Genomic DNA, 22742 nt, shown 5'->3' with positions numbered 1-22742 from the left:
AGAGGAATTCAGCTTAAGAAACTGGCACCGTCAGGCTGCAACGACTCACAGCTACACACAGCTCGTGGGCAGCGGGCACGAAGCGGCTGATTACAAACTCGGGGCGGCGGTTTCCCAAGCCTGGGTCTCTACTGGCGAAGCTGAGAGGTGCTCTGTCAGCTCAGCCGGTAGAGAGAGCTGTCCCGAGTGAGTAATGACCCCCGTGCCGCCCCGTGTGATGGGGGTGCAAGGGCTGCATCTCCACCTGAGGCGCCTTCACCACCCCGTCCTCTCTGATTCAACTCCCCCCACCTCCTTTAAGGGAAAAAAAAGAACAGTTTTGAAGCAACTCCTCTGAAATGCTCTATAAATGAAGCCATGTTCATATAAACAATTAACTGGAGAGATGGGATGAGATGATGAGGGCAACTCAGGCTTCTGGTGGGAGGACGGAGAGGAGGAGAGAGAGGCCAGCGAGACTGTCGGGGCCATAGCACCCCGAGGGCAGGACCAGGGCTTGCCTTCCCCGAGAGGGCAGCGGGGCTCCCGCGGGGCTGGGGCACAGCCTGAACCCAGTGGCTGACGATGGGGGCGCGTGCTGCCAGGAGGACACCTGCCTGTCCGCCGCAACGCCGTGGCACTGCAGCCTGCAGCATTCAGCGCCCACAAAACGCTACCTCAGACGAAAACCCACTTCATAACCAAAGCCTTTTGATTTACAACCCCTCTAGAACAACAACTAACCCCTTCCCCACCTCCCCTAGCTTAGTCTTCTGCGGGAGGTCTTCTCCAACCCACACTCTGCTCCCCGGAGACTTGGGCGGGCTGAGCCGTGCCCCAGAGAGCTGACGCCTGTAGCTCGAACAAACAAGCAGACAAACTGCAGAAAGACAGCGCTTTGTGATTTACAGATTAAACCAGCAAAACACACATCATCGTGTTTGCTCCCCTTCCCTCTCTGTGAATACCCACCCACGGTACCACGGCACTGCCTTAACGTTCACATTGACCAGGCCAAGGGCTTGCTAATGGAGGCTATCGCCCCTTGTGAAAGGTCTTTGAGCACAAGTGAAAAGAGAAGGATGTCCCTGCCCTAATCATGACCATTTTAAAAATCCTTTTTTTAGTTTCCTTAGGGCTATAAGCATTAGTTGGCTGGGTTTAATTCAATGAACTTGAAGCAATGAAGTTCATTGAAGCTGGTTTGTACAAAGAGGTTTCTTTCATGGAGGCAGCATTAGACAACGCAGTGCTGGATCCCAGGAGAATATTAAACATTCAATATACTGGCAAGTATAACATTATATAAAAATGTTGCGTGAAGGATGAGCAGCAGAGCTAAAAAGCATAAAAAAGCTCGTGCTCGTCTCCAGGCTGCTGCTGAGCACTGCAGACCTCCAGTTACTGAAGAAACCTGAATTTGAGAGCTTTTCCTTCCTTTACTACTGCACAGTGGCTTTTGCTAACTTCAGAGATGAGTAGCTGAGTAATCTCCTACGTAGCCAATTGTAAGCAACTCTTATTAACAGAACGCAGCAGTAATTTGCAGTAATTGTCCGAAACTGCAGTTTACCGAAAATACTGTTATTATTGATTTTGGACCAAAGCTGAAGCATTTTTATAAGAGAGATTAGGAGTTACTGTTCCTTAAGGAACTGGTTTTACTAGCTGTAGGAGAGTGTCACTATGAAAATTAATCTCAGTACTTTTCAGTATAACTACGTCTTTTAAATTAATTTTCTTGGTAATTCCTGTACCCAAGGTGACCAATAGACCAATAGTACCTACAGCTTCTCCTCGCCAGGTTAAAAACTGCAAAAATTGCCACTTTTAGAGGGTAAGGTTGGCAATATGAAATCACATTAGTTAGCTTCTGCAACACACAAACTCCTTAAAGCAACTTTGAGAGTCTCCCTACCGTACAGGCTGCCTGAAAGACTGGGGGAAGCCTCACCTCAGCGGAAGGCTGTGACAGCTTGGCCACCGCTGCCACTGGAGCTGGGATTTTAATCCACATCTGTTTCAAAAGCACAGCAAACACAGACACAACGCTCCAGCACAGGTGTGGGCAGAGACTGGGCAGTGGTGTACGAAAGGTGACATTCGAATATTCTAGCCAGAACTACCCAAACCTCTTTCCTCAAGATCCATTTCCAGTTTAGTGCAGCAATACACTTCCCTGTTGCAAGCAAGCAACATACCTCTTGTTTCAGCTTCGCCTGTTGCAAGCCCTAGCTCCTTATACATTACTGTTACTGCTATTATTTTACCATTAACGGGCGACTACCATCTCTGCTTAACAGTATGTCTTTGCTATGGTTGTTGCTTGACTCACCTCTTGACCCCATGCTGTGACTAGCTGAGCAGCCACCCTTTCCTTCCCTGAGCTACAGACCCACCCGAGCAGCTCTTCTCCAGAGACCAGAGCTCCTCCCAGGAGGTGGCACCCGTTCAGACCAGCAAAGCAGCACGTGCTGGTACTGGTTCACTTCACCCCTTCCCAAAAGAGCAAAGGAGAAGGGAGCCCTCTCGCCTCCAGGTCTGTGCTGGCACAGCTGACCCCAGTGAAAAAAAAAAAAACCCTCTCAAAACCCACTCTGCATCCCAGCTAAACCATGGAGAAGGACTGAAGCCTTCTCCTCAGGGGTCAGTACGGTGGCCAGATGTGATCACCATTCTTTTGTACAGTTACAAGTACTGATTTGCTCTGTGTAGGTCCCACCAATACTGGACTTTCTATCTGTTAGTTAAATAAGGTTTCCAAGCTTGACCAAGCCTGTTGACGATATGAAATAAGACCGTTTCTTTGAAAGAGCTACTGGGCAAGCAAATGGCTTTTTTTTCCCCACCACGATTATTCAAATCGTTTTAATCTGCGTTCTTTTTTTTTTTTTTTTTTCTTGAGAAGTAAAATAACAGCCTTGCCGATTACTCTTTGCTAAGGTACCCGATTGTGGTGACATTGAGGCTGACCTTGGAGTCACCTCCCCCGCTGCCGCACTCTCCTTTGTCGTACCACCATTTGTTTTTCAATTTGTCCAAGAGGCCTTGCTCATTCAGTTTTAATACTGCCAGGTTAACAGCATTTCTTGAAACGATAAAACATAACTTGTAAGAAAAAATGCACAAATGCTTAGGAAATCGTAACGTATAAAAAAAGGAGCACAAGAGGACAAATTGGCTAAAATTTCACAGAACGTGGAGCTATCAAAATGTCCGTACAGCAAATACAGGGTTAAATATTGGAAGGTGGCATGGAGGATAACATTTGCTCAAAACTGAAGTGTGCGGGATGGGGAAATCGTCTTTGAGAAAAAAAGTAACAAGAACACCACATCATGCAGTTAACATTCGTCACATATGGCAGGTTAACTCGGCTTTTACCATTTAAATTGAAAAAGCCATTGAACTGTAAAATTAAAACAGCAACAAACAATCAGAAAGGACAACACGAAGAGAACACTAAAAAAATGGATGCATTAAATAAACGAAACCATAATTTACCGTCTTATTTAACTCCATGGAATATTGAAGATTTTAAACTTTAAAGTTACCTCAAAATCCACAAGAAAGAAAATGACAACACAATACATCAGGGTAGGTGGAATACTATAACAACATGGATATTGTTATATTATTCCACCCACCTTAATGCTGAGCCTTTGGGGGTTGCTACACCATAGCCCTTGGAATCCAGGTTGCCGCCAACTTTCATGGTGTCGCAGGGCTTGCGCTGCTCGATGTACTCGTTCATGGTCGACTCCAGCAGGAAGGCAAACTTCCCCTTCGACTTCCGCACCCTCGCCACCCCGTCCGCCGTCGTTTTGGTGAACACCGAGGGCTCGGCTGACTTCATGTACGACCACATTTTCTCGTAGACGGCTATTTTTGACCTCTGGGGGAGACAAAAAGGAGGGAAATGAGGAGCCACGATGGCAAGGGCGCGACACTGAGCTCCTTGGGCTTGGTCGGCTTGGAGGCATAATTAACACCCCGTAACTGGTTAAGGCTAACAAATAAAAAAGTCAAGGTGCCTCGGAGAGAAACATACTGCCCCCTGAACAGCGACCAAACCACAAAATGGCTGGGGAGGGGGAAGCGTATCTCAGGCGTTTATTCTGCTAATTGCCACGTAACTGGCAGCCTGGCAGTTGGAATGAGAAACGGTGCGTGCCCGTCCCAGCTCCTCCGTTCCTGCTCTGCGCTGGGTTCCTCCGCCTGCATGCTGCTCTGCTACCGAGCCAGAGGGAGGCTGTTAAATCCTAGCTCATCCATCACGGCCAACAGATGCAAAAGGAGCCTCTCCTCTTTGCACAAACCCTCAGCATGGGATTCTGTGCTAACTTGCAGCTAGGAAACACTGCCATTTGCTTGTTACAAGTTCCCAGCAAGGCAGGAGCCTGTTTTTTCCCTGCGGTGATGGCAGGTTAACGATACGGGAGAGCAGGACAGCTCTTGTAGCTTCTAATAGTGATGCTCATACGAGGGATATAAACAGTAATTACAAAATCCTTTATGAATCAAGAGTGAAACTTTCAAAATTCAGTTCCATGTTCTCCTAAAAGATAGTAAACACAAAAATTAGCAATCAACTGAAAAAATTGCTGGTTAACTGCTTCTGTGTCATGTATATATATTTTTTTTTTCCCCCGTTTTTTGCGTTTTGAGACCGAGCCAATCCTAACAGCCTCTAGCTCAGCATACAGGTTTTGTAGACCTGGAAATGTTGAGAAATGTGTTACTTCCCCTCATCCCTCTTCCCCACCAGTAACATTTAAACCACCCTCAGATCTTAAAGCCACCTCCAGACTCTTACGCATTCATATCCTGGATACGAGTTAAACTTTCCTGCTCAGTCAACAGAAAGCAGTAATGTCAACTGTATTTCTCTGAAGTCTAGAAATCCAAAGGATTTATATAAGGCTTTCGGTCCAAGTTGTAGGTATCTCGAATTTATGCCTCCTACTCCTTGCCAGTTTCCTGTCCACAGCTTTCCTTGCAGAATGGGAATGAGGCAGGCAGCAGCTAAATCTAGTTCAAATTTAACAAACTTGTGGCAGAAGACTGTTAATGTCCATCAGCTTGATGATTGAGACATGTTTCCTCCTCGATCAGGACAATTCAATGCATTTTGAATAATGTAATGCTTAATAACCAGCCTCCAAACATTTCCCAGGGAGTAAGCCCTGCCTTCACCACTCTTCAGATTAACATGCTCAGCTAGTGTCGCTACGATGGATGGAGAGGAGCACAGAGGGCACCAGTTTATTTTAATTATCCTTCCTGATGAGCTGAAAAACAGCTGAAAATGCAAACCAATTAAAATCAGCCCAACTGACATTAGGAAATCAGAGACAACAATACAGTTAGGAACTGGCTGGGTGCTGGGGTGTGCGAAACAACCAAGAGGGATTTCAGTTGAGGCATTTCTGGGCTAAAGATGGGCTGTGTGGCTTCGTGTGTCCAACATCAGGAGTGAAGAAGCGGTGGGAGGAAGGGGGATGTAAAAGGGGCCTGACATGGTCCTTACACAGGTAAAAGAAGGAATCAGGGGATTTTCCTGGCTTCCCAGCTTCTGGCAGGGAGCGTGTGCTTGCTGCCCCGTGCCAGCACCGCACGGCACCGCCTCGCTGCCTCAGGCAGTTGGGTTGGGCCAGGGGCAGCTCCGAGCCCCCGCCGACAGCAGGACCGTGGGTCCTGCCCAAGGAGGGACACCCCGCCGGGGCTCTCGGTCAGGCACCCACGGGCCAGCAGTGAAAACACGCCGCCACCGCTTTGTCACCCGAGGCGCCCTCTCCGAGCACACCGACCGGGCTCTCCCGCTTTTCCAACAACCCCCTCGGTGCACGTGGCCGTTTTCACCCCTCCGTCCCCACCAGCAGCAGCCCAGGGCACAGCACTGCTCCCCGGCATCCGCCGGAGGGGCTGCGGGGACCCCAGGGCTACCAGAGGCTGTCACCATCCCTGTGCCCACGGCCGAACTGCTTGCTCTTCTCGTGCGGCTCCCTCATGCAGAAAGGTAACGGGAACAGCCTGGCCAACGCAGAGACTGCCCGAGCAACGGCAACCCCGGCGTGTCCTAGTTTCAAGCTGCTTGTCCTGACAACCTTCAGCTTCTTTTAACATAAATACTACCAAGGCACCTGCAAATGAGCATCCAAGGGACAAAAGGAAGGTAAACCCACAGCTTTACTCTTTCTCTTTCTCTGGCTCAGCAAAGTAAAGTGGTTCGCCTTCCAAAATTGTGTATGCACTACGTATGCTTTTGCTTGTTTTCCTCGGCAGAGTGTGCCTTTAATTACACAGATAAACCAGAATTTCTTTTCCTTTTCATCTTCTAACTCACACCAGAATATCTGTCTTTTAATAAGTTCTTTCATACTCTTTCCAGCTGGCCTGACTACCTAAAAGCAATTGCCAATACATCTGTGCATTGTTAATAATAACAGTTATCTGATGAGTGCCAACAGCACGCTCAGGGCTGCAAATGGTCCAAACAAAGCACGTTCCCTGCTCCAAGGGTAAAGGGTGAATATCATCATCCATGCTTCAGAAAACCAAATTCCACGACTCAAAACCACATCTCTTTTCAACTTTAACAAACAGCCTAAGCTTTATAGTTTGCTCCCTTCATTTACCTCTTTTGGATGATGTGGCTAATAATAAATCGGTACATTTCTATATGATCATTGCCCACCTCTTCTTCTGTCAAGTGGGATTTTCACAATACGAGTGTAGCACTCTGATCTAGTAGAAGCAGACAAAAGTGCAAGCTAGAAATGAACACGGCAGGTATTGACTGGGAAAAGTTAAAATCTAATGCCTCGGGCACGTGCTGGTTTTGGAGCGGCCAGAGCCTGGCTGGGGGAAGCTGGGTGAGGACCCACGATGTCCTGGGACTGGGGACCTGGGAGGTGATGGGCTCCGGCCACTGCGTCCTGCTCGGTTAGTGCTGCTTTTTGCAGCCATTTTCCTAAAGAGACAAAAATAATGATTTATGATGAGGCTTCTTAGAGAAAGGGACAGTGCTACCAGAGGAGCTGTGAAACTGCAAACCCACTCAGATGTGCTGGAGGGTGTTTTCTGCTCCAGGAACCGTATTTTATACCTGCTCAACAACATGAAATGACCAGTTGACTAAAGCTGGTCAAAGATGCAGAGAGGTGAAACGAAAGGTGGTATTTTGAGTAAATATTTTCCTTTTTCCAATTTTCCAATTGCCCCAAAAACCGTCAGAAGCCCCCCCGGCTTTCAAAACAGGAAAATGTCTTTCCTTTCTAACTACAAAGCTGCAAATCCTGTGCTGAAAGAACATTTTCACCCGTCTGTCCTCCTCTGCAGACATTCACACCGCCCCTCCCAGTGCCTGTGTGCCCCCCCCAGGAGTCTGACACCCGTGAGAGGGGCCAGACAGCAGGAGCAACCATAGAGAAAGGATTTACACTCCAAAAATAAGGTAAGGTCTGACAGATCTGCACTGCTGCTACAGTTCAGCAGCAGTAAAACATTTTCCCTCTCATTAAAGTGTTACTTTTAAAGAGATGTTTAGAAAAAAAGCTTAAAAGCAAAGATTTAAACCAGTTCAAAGCCCATAACTGCAGTAACTCCCTATGCTCGGCAACTCCTATTTAATTTCTTTGATACTGCTCTCAAGAAGTCCGTCACACACATTTCCTCAGGATTTCAAGGTGATATTATTATCATGGTTTTTTTTTTGTTTTTTTTTTTTCTTAAAAGCAACATTTTCAGTGTTTCATCTAGGCCTTGGGACACATTGAAGCATCTTTTCATTATCGCAGCCTTCCTGCAGATATAAATAGAGCTGGCCTTTGCCTTGTCAATGGCGCTGCCTTTTTTCTTTATTTGGAGATGTTTATGCAGAAGTATGAGCCGCACACACCTCAGCGCCAGGGTGCAGGCAGCTCCCTTTCATGTCAGCAGAGGCAGCAGCTCTCACGCTGGGGAGTCACTTCACTTGGCCCGTTACTAACCCGTACCTAAATACACGTTGCTTCTGGGTAGCAACGTGTTCGTTTTAAAAGAAGGTGCCAATTCAAACCAGTCCACCATTTTATCACCGTCTTTCATCCTCATTCTCCTAGTTTTGATGTGTGGTTGGCTCCAGTACTGAAACAAAGAATCAAACCAACCCACAGCGTGCCACAGCATCAAAAAGCGCAGCTGGACGGGGCTGGGTGTGCATTACAGGCAGCGGGAAGGAGGCAGGTTTACCTCTCCGTTGCTGTTATCTCTTCAATCTGTTCAACAGCAACAAAAACCCAGCACCAGCAATCCTGGCTCCAGCTGAGCGGGACCAGATGCCTTGGTTTCACTTTTGCACATCCCAAACCACCTAGAGATATATTGCAAAACCCAGCACATCTCAGACAATTCCTTGACAGTGGTTAAATTTAGCTCTAAAATATCGTTGTGACTGAAGCCTTCTCCCATTGACTGAATTACCTTTCCCCTCTGCAGACATCTGTCTCACGCTTCTGCTAAAAGTGACACTGCGTCACCTCCTCCACTACTGAGCAGCAGTGAAGCTATTGTATTTGAAAGAAGTGGCATTTTTTCCTCTAAAGTATGTTACAGGGATGTCCTTTGCATACGTTAGAATGTTTTGCCCTCTCTGCCACCTTCTCCACAACCTGTGGGTCTGCTTCCAAAATGCCCACCTCATGCGCTCCACGGGGATATTTTATTAAAATGACCAAATGGTCCTTTGTTTCTTATGATGGGCACCAGGAAATTATTTCCCAGCAGTCAAGCTCAAAATGTTCTCTTACAGGTCTTACTGTTGATCATCCAGTCATGAGCCAAAATCCCCCAAATCAATTTTATGTTTAAAATTTGTTTATATATTCTCCCTTTTTTTACTCTCTCTGTTTAAAATTTTAGATTATACTGCTGTTAAATTTTTTTGCCTCTGTCTTCAAAACTAAGAGACTGATGAACAAGCTTTAAAAAAAACGGGGAGGAGAGAAAGAGATAAGGTCCCCCCAGTAATCCAGGAACTGGGCTGTAAGGAAGAACAGGAGAACGTTTCATGGCAACACCAGTGTGAGAAACGGAACGGGCATACTGGAGAGGGAGAAGACCCAGAAGGAAGCCAGTTGCAGCTGCCTGGTCTCAGGGCTGGGTCCAGGCTACGAAAACTTTGATATACTTTGGAGTAGGCCAGCATACATTGAAATGCTGTAAATCCGACTGGGAAGTGCAGCAAGTGGGAGCGAGACAAGAGCAAAGTGGACAGGGCATTCTGACCACGGCACGCACACAAAGTAGGCAGAGACATCGATAAAGGACCTAAAGCAGCAGAGTTGACTACTACAGCCGCCCTATGACCACTTTATAGCTCTTTAACAAGGGAAATTTATAGCCCTAAGTCAGACAGATGTTGCTGACACAGAACACAAAGGTCTGTACTAAAAACAGTGCAGGTATTTAATCTGAATAATACATGCTGCCTTTATATAGATGCGCACCTCACTGATAAGTTGAACTTAGGTAGTTAAGTGTGAACCTTAGCTTCATTATCATCACTCACTGCTTTTCTTCCACGTGTGCAGTTAGCTCTTCTACAGCAGCTAATGAATCCAGTAGCTTATGAAGCATTAGAAAGCAAGTTACTAAACAGGAGTGAAAGAACGCCAGAAGACTGCCTTGGTACCGCCACTGTCGTCTGGCCTGGGGATCACTTTGAGATCCACCAGTTTCAGGCAGCTGCTTTCATGCACTTCCAACATGGCAAACCGCAACGGAGTGGCTCCCACTGCCTTGGTCTTTTGGATGTGGCTTTGATTTGATGCCTTTCTGCTCCCCTGCAAGCCTGACATCGAGTCACCCTTACAACAGCTGCCTCTGGGAGCAGCAAGGGAGAGTGGTTGGAGCCCCCAGCCCACTGCCAGCACGTGCAGGCTGGCCTAATGATGCTACACTAATAATAAGAACATGATAAATATTATTAGTAGGGTTGCTCTGCCTCAGATTTCCAAGCTCTTTATTGAGGAGGAAAAAATAGGTCTCAGGAAGGCCAGAGGGCACCATTAGTCCCCTTTTCCAAGTGTGGACACGAAAGCAGAGATGTCATTTACTGAAGGTCATAGGGCAAAGTCTAATAGATCAATGTCACAGCTTTTAGCCGCAGATAACTTGTGATGCCAGCAATTTACTTACCTATATGGACAGAAAAATCAATCCCATCATTACATGAACCTCTTGTTTTTATTACATTCTCGGCAGAAGAAAGTAGGTCAGATGCCATGAGCATGCACAAGGCATTTCTTTTAGCAAGGGCCAATCCCCAAATGTACGAAACTCTACCCACGGTTTATGAATTTGTGGGGTGCCACAGATAAGCAAGGCTCAAGCATCTGTACGTAAACTAGCCTGTATATTTGTAGGAATACTCAAATCCTTGATAAAATATGCATAAATGTAAAAGAAAGGGTGAACTGGTGAATAATAATATTTCACAGTCGAGTTTGTGATGGGAGGCTTTGTCATAATGGTTTGTGGTTCAAATTAACAACCTTGTAAGTTCTGCTTGAGCAATGGCATTTCCCTTTCCCAGTTGGGGCAAATGAAGCCTAGAGAGCTGAAGGACCAGGGGTCACACAAAGCCCAGGGCTGCCCGCTTTCCTCTAGGATCCTCTAGGATCCCTGTGTGGGTGCGGTGAGGAGAGTCACTGTCTTTTGGAGAAGCCCTCTCAACCCACCGGCAGTACAGCTCCCCTAACCGGCGCAGGGATGGGACCCGGCAGGGAGCTCGAGGAGGAGGAGGCGGTGGGGAAGGAGGGTCCGTGGCAGCGCTGCACACACAGGCAGATGGGGAAGCAGCCTGTAAAAAACCCTCCAGGCTCCAGCAACACTATAGTTTTTCCACACCTGACATACATAGCAGCCCGGCTACAAAAGAAACTTTATCTTATAAAAATAATACAATATTGTAGGCGTTTTCTTTTGAGACTTTCTTCCTATGTATCACGGTCGTTTTGAAAACATGAGCTTTGGCAGCGGGCAGGCAATGTGCTGTAGCTGCTTTAACAGACACCTTTCCTGGAGTGAGCTCCGCTCACACAGACAGACAAGCAAAGAGTCGCTCTGGCTGTAACTAGACGTCGCTGACATGTCAGTGACAGTCTGACCAGCAGAATGTAAATCAAGATTTTAAGACGTCCTTTCCTGGCACCACACTGAACTTCAGGCTACGCCTATATTCATCTCCTCACTTTATTGCTGCCATCCATTCCTCCCCGTTGCAATAGTGATGGGGAAATTAAAATGAAAGTCTTTACCAAGAGACAAGCTGCCTTTGTAAATCCTCTCGTGATTCATGGCCAGAGCCCGTGCTTGGCCGGCACTCACCCCGAGGAAGCACCCGGGGAGGCTGTGCGGGGGGACGAGAGGGGCTGCTGGGGACCCGTAGGGCTGGGCCCCGCCAGTGTGTCTGTCTGTCTGTCTGTCGGTCTGTCTGTCTGCCCGGGGAGCAGGAGGCACCACGCGCCCGAGGCTGCCGGAGGGAGGGATTACGTCAGCCTTTGGGCTAAGGGGCATCTTTCCAGCAGTGACATATTTAGCAGAGTAGTCTTGTCTGGGCAACTGAGCAGCACACCAGCCCTGCTCTGGATTTGGCCCGTAATAAATTAACAGAGAACGGCATTTCCAGCACACGATCTGAACACTGTCAGGTCTAATGAGTTTCCAGCTCCAGACAGAACAGGCCAACATACAGGCAATGATGGAGAAATCCCAGTGGACTGCAAGAGGGGATGTTTCACATTCACATCATTAGTTTCTAAACCTTCACATATTTTCTAATTACGCAAAAGTAACAGGAGCAGTGTTGTGAGTAATTTATCGGCACCCATGTATTTTAAATGAATCCCCAACAAGCATGTATTAAAGTGACACAGCAGCATTACGTAAATTAGGAGAGACTTGACAAACCAGGGTCCTCGCTGTCTTGAGCAATGTCATTATCATTATAGAGCTGCTCTCCAAAAAGTAGAGCATTCAAACAGCAAGTGATTTTTCCCCGAGGCACTCTGCTTCGCCTCTGTGGTGCAGACACAGTTACGGCTTTAACCCACTGCTAGCTGCTGGGCCGGGCTTCACCACGGGCTGCACCCACACCCACTGCCCGACCCAAGGAAACCCTTCCCCTCTGCCGTGCAGCCCGCAACCCTCTTCTTCTAGAGATCGAGGTAGTATCGAGACACGGGTGAGCTGGAAAGCCTAAACCACAAACACAGGTAGAGCCGACAGACAAACGCCGTCTATTATTGCAGATAAAGGATATTCAAATATTTGTTATTAAGTGTTGACTGAAAGCTTCGTTAAATCCTGGCTTGTCTGCTGAAATTTGTAAAGAGGTTCAGCCGCCTCAACCCCAGTACCATCCGAACATTTCCTTTCCAAGGAGTGGATGATGGATGAGCTGTTAATTTTAGTTCCCGTAAGGATACATTTTCCTCTCCAATCTATAGGCTTAAAGACATTAGATCACTTCATGGGAAACCATTTCTTTTGTAATTATGTCACATTTGATTTCCTGCTGTCTTTAACACTGCCTGTTAGCCATGTGGCAGAAAGGAGGTTCAACAGATTAAGAGAAAAAAAAAACCCACAAGTAGACCATCTATCATTCATGCAATGGAGAGGCTGTGATCTCTCTGCACACGTTCATTCACCTTTTAATATCTGTGCACACCCCACCTATATCAAACAGGGAGGGGAGAGAGAATAAACGGGTCAATAAGGTTTTTCACACTTTCTGTGTTGAAAAACAGCTAAACCACAGTACTTTTTCTGATTAATCGCTGCCACGTATGCCTATGAAAGATCTATACAGCTCATATTTGAAGCTATCACTTTTCTGTGATGTTCTGTTCTGCAAAGTCCATAAATACAATCACACTTCAATATTTTTGTCAGGCATTTGTTATGACGACTCTGTTGTTTTGCTCGATGCCAAGAACACAGAAAGCTTAAAACTGCTAATCATAGTTTCCTCCAAAGGCAAAAGCAAAGCATTTGTATGAATGCTGTGCTAGAAACAAATCCTTCATCTTCACTAGCAAAGTAATTTTGAAATTAAAAATCAAAGAGTTTAACTACAGATTAAACCCTTAGCGCTGCACGCACAGAGTTCACGATGGTGGTTTTAATAGGCTCTAATGATTATTTCAATATCGTTTGATTGCACAGAAGGCATAAAAATCGCACGACAGCTATTGGTTCATAATTCAAGGCTCTGCCTTACCTAAACCGTTTGCTGGTAGAATTTATTTCCCCCACCTCTTGTCTTCACACAACCTTACCATCAGAGGAGAGCGATGAGCTCTTTATCTCGTAACTGGGTGTAACACGCTAGTGCTTCAGAACGCATTAGGGTCATTATTTCTCCCTCTGTCCCTAACGGGTGTGGGATGGTGCTGTGCTCCTGCCTGGCTGCCGGACCAGCCTCCTCTGCCACAGCCTGTCCTGACCAGGGGCCCCCAGGAGGGACCCTAACGGGGAGTCCTCTCTGCACGCTGCCAGCTGGGGTGGGATCCAGCGGCAGTTTGCTCTGGGAGGGGAGAGACCCGCCAGTATCACCAGTGCCACTGCAGCCCCATCTCACACAGCCCGTTACGAAGCGCTGCCTGAACGCGAGTGGAGGTTTTAGTTACCCCAAGTGCTTTTAGTGGAAGGTATTTTAAAATCCTTTTGATGGGTTTAAGGAATGTTTTTTTTAATTTCCAAGGCATTTGGGGTCAATCTGTTCATTTGTTCTTTCACTGTTTTTTCAGATATTTATTTTCTGCTTTGCTGCTGATTTGTCTGGTGTTTTTTTCTTTTCTTTAGAACAATTTGTTTTCTGTATCAGCTTTAGTTTTGTTCGCTAAACAGGTTGTACTTGAAGTTCTTTTCAACAGACACCTCACCAGGCCCCTTACCATACTAACACGCTTTTTCTCGTACCTGTTTCAATGCCAAAGCACCTTTCCTCAGCATGGGCAACCAGAGCTGCAGGCAGAAATACAAAGCCTCTTGCCAGGGCACCTCCTGCTTTTCTGGCTGCTCTTGATGAACTATTCAGACTTGATGAAACCAGGAAGAGAGAAAAAGGGGGACCACCTTAGGGGGCTTCCTCAATATGACTTCCTGCATCCTAAAAATAGTCGTTTTCTACCATATTTTATGTGTGTGTGAAGTCCAGAAAGGGCTCACATCTGAACCTGGTTTAGAAAGAATCACTTTTTGAGAAACTGATGAAGAGGAATTTCAAGTGCTGAACATGCCTACAAAGGTGTAAAGGAACAGTATCGCCGTCTTGCAAAACATTAATTAAGAGCAAAATATTACTGAAGTGTCTGGGCAGGCTACTCAAGTGTAATGAGAAACGGAGGCACAAGGAAAGCATGCGCAGACTCCTCGGTGTCCTCAAGTCAGATATCACTCCCATGTGTCCTGAAATAATGGAGACTTTAGCCTTAGCTGTTGATTTTGTAAAATTCCTAAATATAATATCTGAAGTATCTAAGCTCTGCTTGAAGTCTGTCAGCCTGTTTGACTCCTCCAGGCACAGAGCCTAAAGTTTTTATCAACAGCATCTTTGGCCTTTCTACTGACACTCCTAACAAGGCCTGACAATTAATGCCATTTCCAGGAGGAAAATTTGGAATTGACTTCAGAGCAGCAAGTCATTTCATCTGAGGCACAGGGGAGCCACTGGATAGCAGAGCTGTTTTGTCAGGGACATCCTTGAAACCACTGCTGAGAAAAAGAAGAAGTTCTACAATAAAATATCAGTCCTTTGAGGCCTCCTTTCTCCTTAGTTTTCACTAACAGTGATTATCTACACTGGTATTGGTGTGATATGAGCCACGTTACCTCCCTCAGTATTTCAACCTGTAAAGCCTTGTCACATCAGACCAGTTCTGAGGACACCACCTGAAACATCAGGTTTTCAGTGAAGTGTACTAGCAGGTCAGCTGTGTTTGTCGGTGATCAAGCACACGCTTCGCGAGTTATTTTACAGAAGCCTCTTAGCACAGGTATCTGCTATCAATTAAAAGAAATCACCATAAATTTAAGAGCAATCTGTATTTCTAAATGTCTAGAAACACGTTCTGCTTCCACTGAAGTTTAAATAGAGCCAAGTTTACATAAGAATTACTAATTGGTTGTAAAGGTCATGCCTTTTGAATATATGCATATTGGAGGTATGAAGCCTATTAGACTGTGGTATTATACTTAGGCTCAGTGCTGAATTTGGATTAAACGGTGTTATATTGATTTGATGAGCTGCTCAGATACGCTGAAGCTTTAATTGAATGTATTAGAAGATGTTAATTCTAACAGATACACCCTTAAAAGTAGCAGCTTAGTGATCTGAAATTGCTTTCTAGTACAGGCCTTTGCCAGTTTTCAAGAAAGAGAAACGTATGTTTGAGTCCTTAATCTGAGACTGTATGTTAATAAATATCTAAGGAGAGGTTCTTTCTTTTCCTTTTCAATATGAATGAGTGCCCTTTGAAAGCCAAAAGGGAATTGATGTAATCTATTGATTGCCATTTAAATGCCCTTATAAGCTAATTAGTGCAAAATGTAAAACGTTTTTGAGCAGAAACAAGCAACAACCGTGAAAATACAGGAGGGCTCATTTGGCTCTTGGATCTACTGGGGGGACAAATGCCCTGATGTAGAGAGTCACCAGCAAGTAAGGAGCGTGAACAGTGCCTGCCGTGAAACTGTTATAAAAAACAGGCTCTTTTGTTGTAACTGTGAGAGCAATGTCACGCTGACAGCAGTCATCCTGCACGCTTGAAACAGCAATGGTGTGTCTAGCTTTAACCTACATAGCTGGGATAGCATCTATCTGGGAGACATTGTGACGTTTAGGGCAACTGCCAAGACTATAAAATAGGTCACTAGCTGGAGTCTGCCCAGGTCTGAAGTGGCTGAAAGTCATTACCATCTGTTCATCTGAAATGAGGTGCGGGTATTGGTCCAGTTCCTAGCAGATAGGTGTCCACACTGTAAAAGAAACCTTCAAAAGTGATCCTAGTTGGGAATGGGGTTGGCAGAAAGGAGACACAGACTGAAGGCTCTAAAGGAGCTTCTTCTAGCACCTGCAGACAAGATGGTGGGTATCTGAAGCTCATCTATGTGTCATCCCTCTGGGATGCACTAGAAGGCAATTTTTCGTTGCTGCTGTCAGTCTGGCACCTTGCACTGGCCAACAGCAGCCATTTTAGCTTTACAGCTCTAGGAAGAGATACACCCATACAAGCTTCTTTACGGGATCTTGGAGAGACTGTCCTGCACCTCCTGAGTGAAGTCATGGCCCAGCTCCACAGCCAAGTTGCTGTTCTTTGTGCCTCTACACATGTGCTGACCTCCTGCTCACAGCCAGGGAACTTCTCCCATCTCCAGGGAAGATTCAGCTACCCCTCACATGCCACAGCCAGAGTGTGTGTACACAGGCATGCCAACCAGTGCAAGTAAGGACTGCACGGACTGGCTCATGTAGCCATTTTAAGCTCACTTAAAAGCTTCCTTTCTCACTGGGTGGGTGATCCTGACGTGCTCAGCCAACTGTTGCCTAAATGGGTTAAATGCTGGTGGGGAATGGGCGGAGGAGGATATTCCCCTCACAGAGGAAATAAGCATCCCACTGTACCCAGGAGAACTCATGGCTTTTCTGACTCAGACCACTATCACTCCCACTGATGCAGTGAGAAAAGAGCTTACGAGGAGAAAAGTATCCGAAACCACAGAGCAGGCACAGTCTGTGCAGCACGCACTCAGAAACCAAGTGTTCGCTAAGAGTTATTTCAAGTTTCAGCCACCATCACCATCTTATTAAGCAGCTAATAAAGACTGTACAAAAAAGTATTTATGTGAACATATGCGTTTAATCTAAGGCAAAGCTTTCGCCCTTCTCAAGTCAACTGAAGAAGACTCTAATTGCAACAGCTTCATGGCTGCATCACTCTATTCAAATTAATTACTCTGAAAAAGTTAATACAACTGAAATTATGTTGTGTGCCCTGAGAATGCCAAGGAGAGAGAAGCATCACTTAGGGCCCATTCTCCCTCCCACTTGGCCTATCCAGCTCACCCAGAGCAGGCGTTACGCCCCGCTCTACCACTGCCGGGGCTCTGCTCTCCTCCTTCCCCATCCCACTCCTCTCCCTGCTTGATGGAGCTGGCAGCTCCTGACAGATCATTCTCATTTACAGCCCTGCTTTCTCCAGCACCAGGAGAGAGTCACAGCTCATCTCAAGACTATTAACAGCACAACAAAGTATTCATACATTTACCAGACGTTGTATCCTTTCATACGAAACACTCATTCCTTTGATCTCTTGGTGAGAAGGGATTTCCTTGTTATGTCAAACTATTAAGGAAATGAAGAAACACCCCCCATACAACCCCTCTTTCTGTATTAACAGTAACAAGATATTCAAAAGAAGATTCCCCCCTGTCCCCCAAGAACAATATAGTGATGGCAAACAGCACCAATATTTCTAATCAAGTTGTGCTACCTCTTCTGACAGGTCCACTCAACTCATTTTTGCTGTGCAGACGATACCGCCTCAGGGTGATAATTAAATGCAATACAAACTTTTACAACGCTCATGTCACCCTTACAAGGTCAGTGTTTATCTTACAGGATTTTAATACAAACAGAAGCCGTTGTAACATACCAGCCACCACAGTTAATTAGGAACTACTGAGTATCTATTTTTATATAAAGACATCGCACATAAGTAAGGCAGACTACACAAGCTTCATAAAATACCTTCACATTCATTTCCAGCTTTACATCAGATTTATACATACACGTATGTGCGTGTGTGGTCATGTATTGAAATTTTAAGCAAATTCAAGGAGCCCTCAGTATTTCACCATCAGCTGACAATAACAGCAGCAAGGGTTTATTTTTTGTCTCCCTCCTCCCTCACACTTGCACCTGGCCAGTATGCGTGACAGGCGGCACTGACCACTTTTCTATACATAACAATGTTGGTTTGAATGGCATCTGATTGGCACTGCTGAGAGAGAACCAAGAGCTCCCTGAAAGGGCTGAGCATTTCAGTTCACCCTTGGAAAGGCCAGAAATAAGAGCTTTGCAGGTTACAACAGTTTCAGATACATGAAAGTGGCCTGAGGTCATATTTAGTTTTTAATGACTCTCACCAAACTCGCTGCAGTTCAGCTTGTGCCTTGGCAAGCGCAGAAAGAAAGAATGACCTTAAATAAAAGTGCATACTCCCCCCTACCCCCAAATATTGGAAATCCAGCCTTTCCCTAACCAAGGTGAAAACATACTGTTCTGGGGTACAAAAGTTTCACCTCTGCCTGCTTGATACAGCCACAGCCAGACGCTGGCGAGCAATGAAGACACGGGAACAATTGCAGCAATCAATGCACCATATAGAAATGAATGGCAACGTGCCTCCCATCCCCCTTCTCATTCTGGCAAGTGAACATCGCTGTTGGATGGCATCAACGGCTGCCAGCTGGGCAAACAGAGCAAGTAGGTCAAGAGCATCACTCCTCCAAGAGTTTTCTTTGCTAAATATTGCGCTAACGACTGCGTTATTGCTCATCAGAGCGAGGTTCTGAAACTGGTGGTAAAAAACCCCTTCCTGTGATAGCAGAGGTCAGGTTTTCCATCTTGAGATGTTTCAGGTTAAGCAAAACCACCCACTTTGATAAAATGCCTTTTGATATTAAAATCTGCACTCAGGCCTGTCCTGATTGCACAAAGCAGCTTTCCCCAGAACAGCTATTACAGTTGGGTAAAAACGAATGACTGAAAACTGTGTATTAGGCACTTACAGCTTAGAAAAGCTCTAATGGAGATTTAACAGACTTACTCTAAAGAATTCTTTGGTTGAGCCTGAATCCAAAGTGCCATAGGCTATTTCGGTTTGTTTAGCCAGGTCCTCCGCGCTCTCTATGGGAGAAACCATCCTTTCCACCGTAAGGAAGGCAGCAAGATTAGCAGTGTAGGAAGAGATAATGATGAGAGTGAAGAACCACCAGACTCCTCCGACAATTCGCCCTGAGAGAGATCTATGGAAAAACACACATCATCAAATTGCTTTGAAGACATTCCTTGTTTTTTTTTTTTTTTTTTCTTCATTGAAGAGAAATTCACATGCACAACCTTTTTGTCCAGACCCTTCAGGTATCTGTGAACAGGCGGACTGTGAGCCAGTTCCTGACAGCCTTCCTCAGGAAAGCAAACTTGTACACCTGGTCTTACCTAGTTAAATTCTCTCTCCAGTCTTTCAGCAAGAACAAGGACTGAATGAATTAAGAAATAATTCATCTGAGCCAAGCTCTCCTGACTTCCACAGACCCTTTTGGAAGGTGGAGAAGTCTTTTGCCAGAACACTTTTGTCTTCGCTTGCCCAACCTCTCCCTGAGGCTGGATTTGCCTGCTGCGATATGCCAGCATCGTGTCTCTTTGGGGGCTGCCCAGCTGGTACCTTTTGCTGCACTGACTCTCAAAATGTAAGATGCAGTAAACTGCAAAAAGGCATCTGAGTAAACATGCAAAGGAATAAACCAAAAATGATCCTGTCCCCTTCCCTCATCACAGCCAAGCAGGAATCACAGACTGAATCTGCATGTTGAAGTTAGAAGAGAGGCTGGTTTGGTTTATGTTTTATCTTAATTAAAATTTGCATGTTGCACTGTTCCAAGTCAAGTGTATTCCTGTTTTATAACCACCACAGCAACAGAGAGGGAAGCAGAAAAAAAATTTAATTGTGTTCTGGTTTTGTTGTGTTTTATGTTTTTTAAAAGGATACCATAAGGACTAAGAAAAGGCCTACTTGTAAACATGTAATTACAAAATGCTGAGTGGCCAGGAGGTCTAGATCCTGTCAGTAAGAGCTCTTGATGCTTCAAAGCAATTGAACACCAGGCTCAAAATATTTGTTCAGGGCTGAAGGATGCCAGCACCACACTGCTCAGCTGAGTGGGGAATTTCACCACCATGTACACCATGTGCTTATTCTTCAAACACAGCCTGTTGACCAGGAACCAGTTCAGGAGCTGAGACAAAGCTATTCCATATGTTTTCCCTTAACTCTACTGATACCAGTGGAGGAAGAATCAATCCCAGACACATTAAATCCGTGGAACCTGGCTGCTGTAGTCCTCAGTTTGTGCGAAGGGTAGAAATAGAAAGCAAGAAAACTCTTACCTGTTTATTAGTTTCCTTCAAGCCCTCAGTGCCATCCCCAGACAGTGGGTACAAGTTGTCCTACCAACAGATGGAGACAGGAAAAAAGCGCGAGTCTCGTGATGTGCCCCCACCCCACTCACACAGGGGGGTTAGCTGGCAAACTGCCTAGCCTTGGCCAGAGCCTGAGATTGCCTGAGCCATTAAAAAAAATCCCATTAAATTATTAAGAAAAAAAGAAAGAAACCAAAAATATCCATCCGACATTGAAGAAGACACTAAAGAAAAAAAAAAATCGCCAACACAATAAAAACAGAGAGAGCAATCTGGAATAGGTGAGAGGAATGTGGAGAAACAAACTAAGAGGTGAAACACTGCTATTCTCCACTCTCCTCTGCCCAAGAAACCGAAGCAGCAGCTCCCACTGAGAGGGCAGATGCAGGCTGGTTTCTGCAGATTACAGCACGCACCACTTGCCGGCGCAGTTAGCACCCCAGGGACTGCTGCTTCAAGCCCGTACCAATGTGCAAGGCGGTCCAGGTGGTTACAAAGCTTAGGGAAGCTTGAGGAGTGAAGCATGACCTCTTTCGTTCATCAGAAAGCAATGCCTTTCGAGGTGTGAACTCTGAGAGACATCGCCGTCGCTCTGGCCTGCCTGTGCCTCCTCAGGGCAGGCGCACATCCGCCGGATCACTGACAAGCGGAGGAGGCTTCCCTGCCTTTCTTGAGGGCCTCCCAAAAGGATAAAAGGCTTCCAAGTTTCAACCGGGGCTGTGCTGCAGCTGTGCTCGCTACCAGAAGGCTACCGAGTAGCTGCAAAGGCAAGCTGCAGAAACAGAACTCCAGAATAATGTAGTAAGTCAAGGAATCGCTCTGCCTCGCTCTACATCCTTTGTAGGTATCAAGTGAGCATCTTGGGATTTTACAGATGGCTAGCGTCCTTTTCGGCCAGCTCCCTTCCCAGCTAGGGTCCTGCCTTTAGCTACTTTGCAAAACTCGATACCCTACACACCGAATCAGCCTCTTACACGGGCTGATGTAATTTTAGCCAACAACAAAGCAGTGCCTGCTGAACTCGTCACGTAAGGCTCCCTTTGGAGAGCGGAGAGAAAGAGAGGAGACAGACACCCTCAGAAAGAGATTGACCTCACTTGCTGTAGTGTGGGATGAGTCTGAAGGTGCCCATCTGCCTCGTGACTTGGGAGGGAACCGAGATGCCTAACTAAAACATGGCCTATTGCTTTTAGATGGCTACGTCAGGTGAAATTCATCTCCCTTTTGTTCTTTCCTTCGCTACATACTTCCCATCTTCAGAGAAGACCTGGAGTTGAATTCCTCCTCCCTGCAGCGAGGTGGACAGTTTCAGAGCCAGACTGAGCAGAAGTCTGGCTAGCAGGTACGGAGATGAAACATCCACTTGCAAGACCAGCTTTATCTGGGGCCTCCAGGTTCTTGTGGCCCTCTTCCTTTACAGTAGGTCTTGAAGTAGGAGGACGAAAAAAAGACTTGCCAGGGTGTTTACATAAATTCAGTGGAACTATCGGGAACAAAATAGTACGTTTTCATTCCCCCTAGAGTTTCCCATAGGAAATGTCTTACTTGCATCAGTAGCTGCTCCTTCTGTTAGCAGGACAGACGGGTTGCTGGGATGAAGATGTGCAGAAGACAAGCATTTTCCAAACCAGTGAAACCTCAAGCTCACGCTGCTGTAACAATAAAAAGTCTGCGCCGAGCTGCGTGCTCATACAGCATATTACACACAGAGAAAGGTAAAAATACCGTGCCCCAGAGATCTTGCAACCTGCGTGAACCAAGTCAGACAGATACAGGACAAAAACTGGAGAACAGCTGACAGGCAGGGGAAGGTGGGCATGGCTGGATCCCTTGACGAAGAAGCACTTCCCCGAAGGTCCCGCATGCAAGAGAGGGGTCTTGCTAGATGAGGACCAGAGCTGTTCTCAGAAGAGCTGAGGTCACTTGGAAGAAAACTGGATGTCACTACAGAGTTGTTTCTCCCAGAGTCTTCCAATGAGCACGAAAAGGAAGATTAAACAGCTGCTACTACGAAGCAGTCCGGGCTGACAGAGCTGTAATCGGTGGTGGCACAGGATGGGGCAAAAGAAAAACAAACCAAACCACAAAGCTGACACTGAAGGAAAGACAGACAGACAAAGAGAGTCGAAGAACGAGAACACGGACGAGCGTGGCCTGGCAGCCTCCTTGTCCAAAGGACCCCAGTTCCCCCCAGTCCATCTGCTGGTATGAAGACTCCTTATACCCACTGCAGGGGCTGGTGTAGAGGGATGTGGGAGAAAAAGGGTTAGTACATAAACACCGGGCTGGTAATCAGAGAATACTTGTATGGTTTGTACTGTGAACCACAGAAAGGTTTGTCCATTACTCAGATGATAATTATAGAAAAATCAATCACAGCTTTTAATACCAGCACCACTTTTTCTGATGAAGCCTACCTGTCCAAGTGCGTGGTGCGGTAATTTAAAAACAAACAACCAACGCTTTATCCCAACATGTCGTTTTCTAAATTACCTCAATAAATAGATACTTT

General features: G+C 46.1%; 1 protein-coding gene across 5 annotated transcripts in view; it reads right to left on the bottom strand.

Moving 5' to 3' along the window:
* GRIA3 (glutamate ionotropic receptor AMPA type subunit 3) overlaps nt 1-22742 on the bottom strand; it is a 153850-nt gene that overhangs the window by 16613 nt on the left and 114495 nt on the right. For 3 of the 5 annotated variants that reach the window (XM_086470459.1, XM_086470462.1, XM_086470463.1), the window contains 3 exons: nt 18858-19056; nt 3627-3874; nt 2953-3067 (listed from right to left, as the gene is read on the bottom strand). In XM_086470459.1, coding sequence (XP_086326585.1) covers nt 2953-3067; nt 3627-3874; nt 18858-19056 — 562 coding nt within the window. The remainder of the gene's footprint in view (nt 1-2952; nt 3068-3626; nt 3875-18857; nt 19057-22742) is intronic. The other 2 variants (XM_086470458.1, XM_086470461.1) reach the window with 1 other exon arrangement.

The sequence above is a fragment of the Leptosomus discolor genome, chromosome 9, assembly GCF_034619465.1.
Source record: "Leptosomus discolor isolate bLepDis1 chromosome 9, bLepDis1.hap2, whole genome shotgun sequence".
Classification (NCBI taxonomy): domain Eukaryota; kingdom Metazoa; phylum Chordata; class Aves; order Leptosomiformes; family Leptosomidae; genus Leptosomus; species Leptosomus discolor.
The sequence above is the reverse complement of the archived record's forward strand: the minus strand, read 5'-3'. Positions and strand labels throughout refer to the sequence as shown.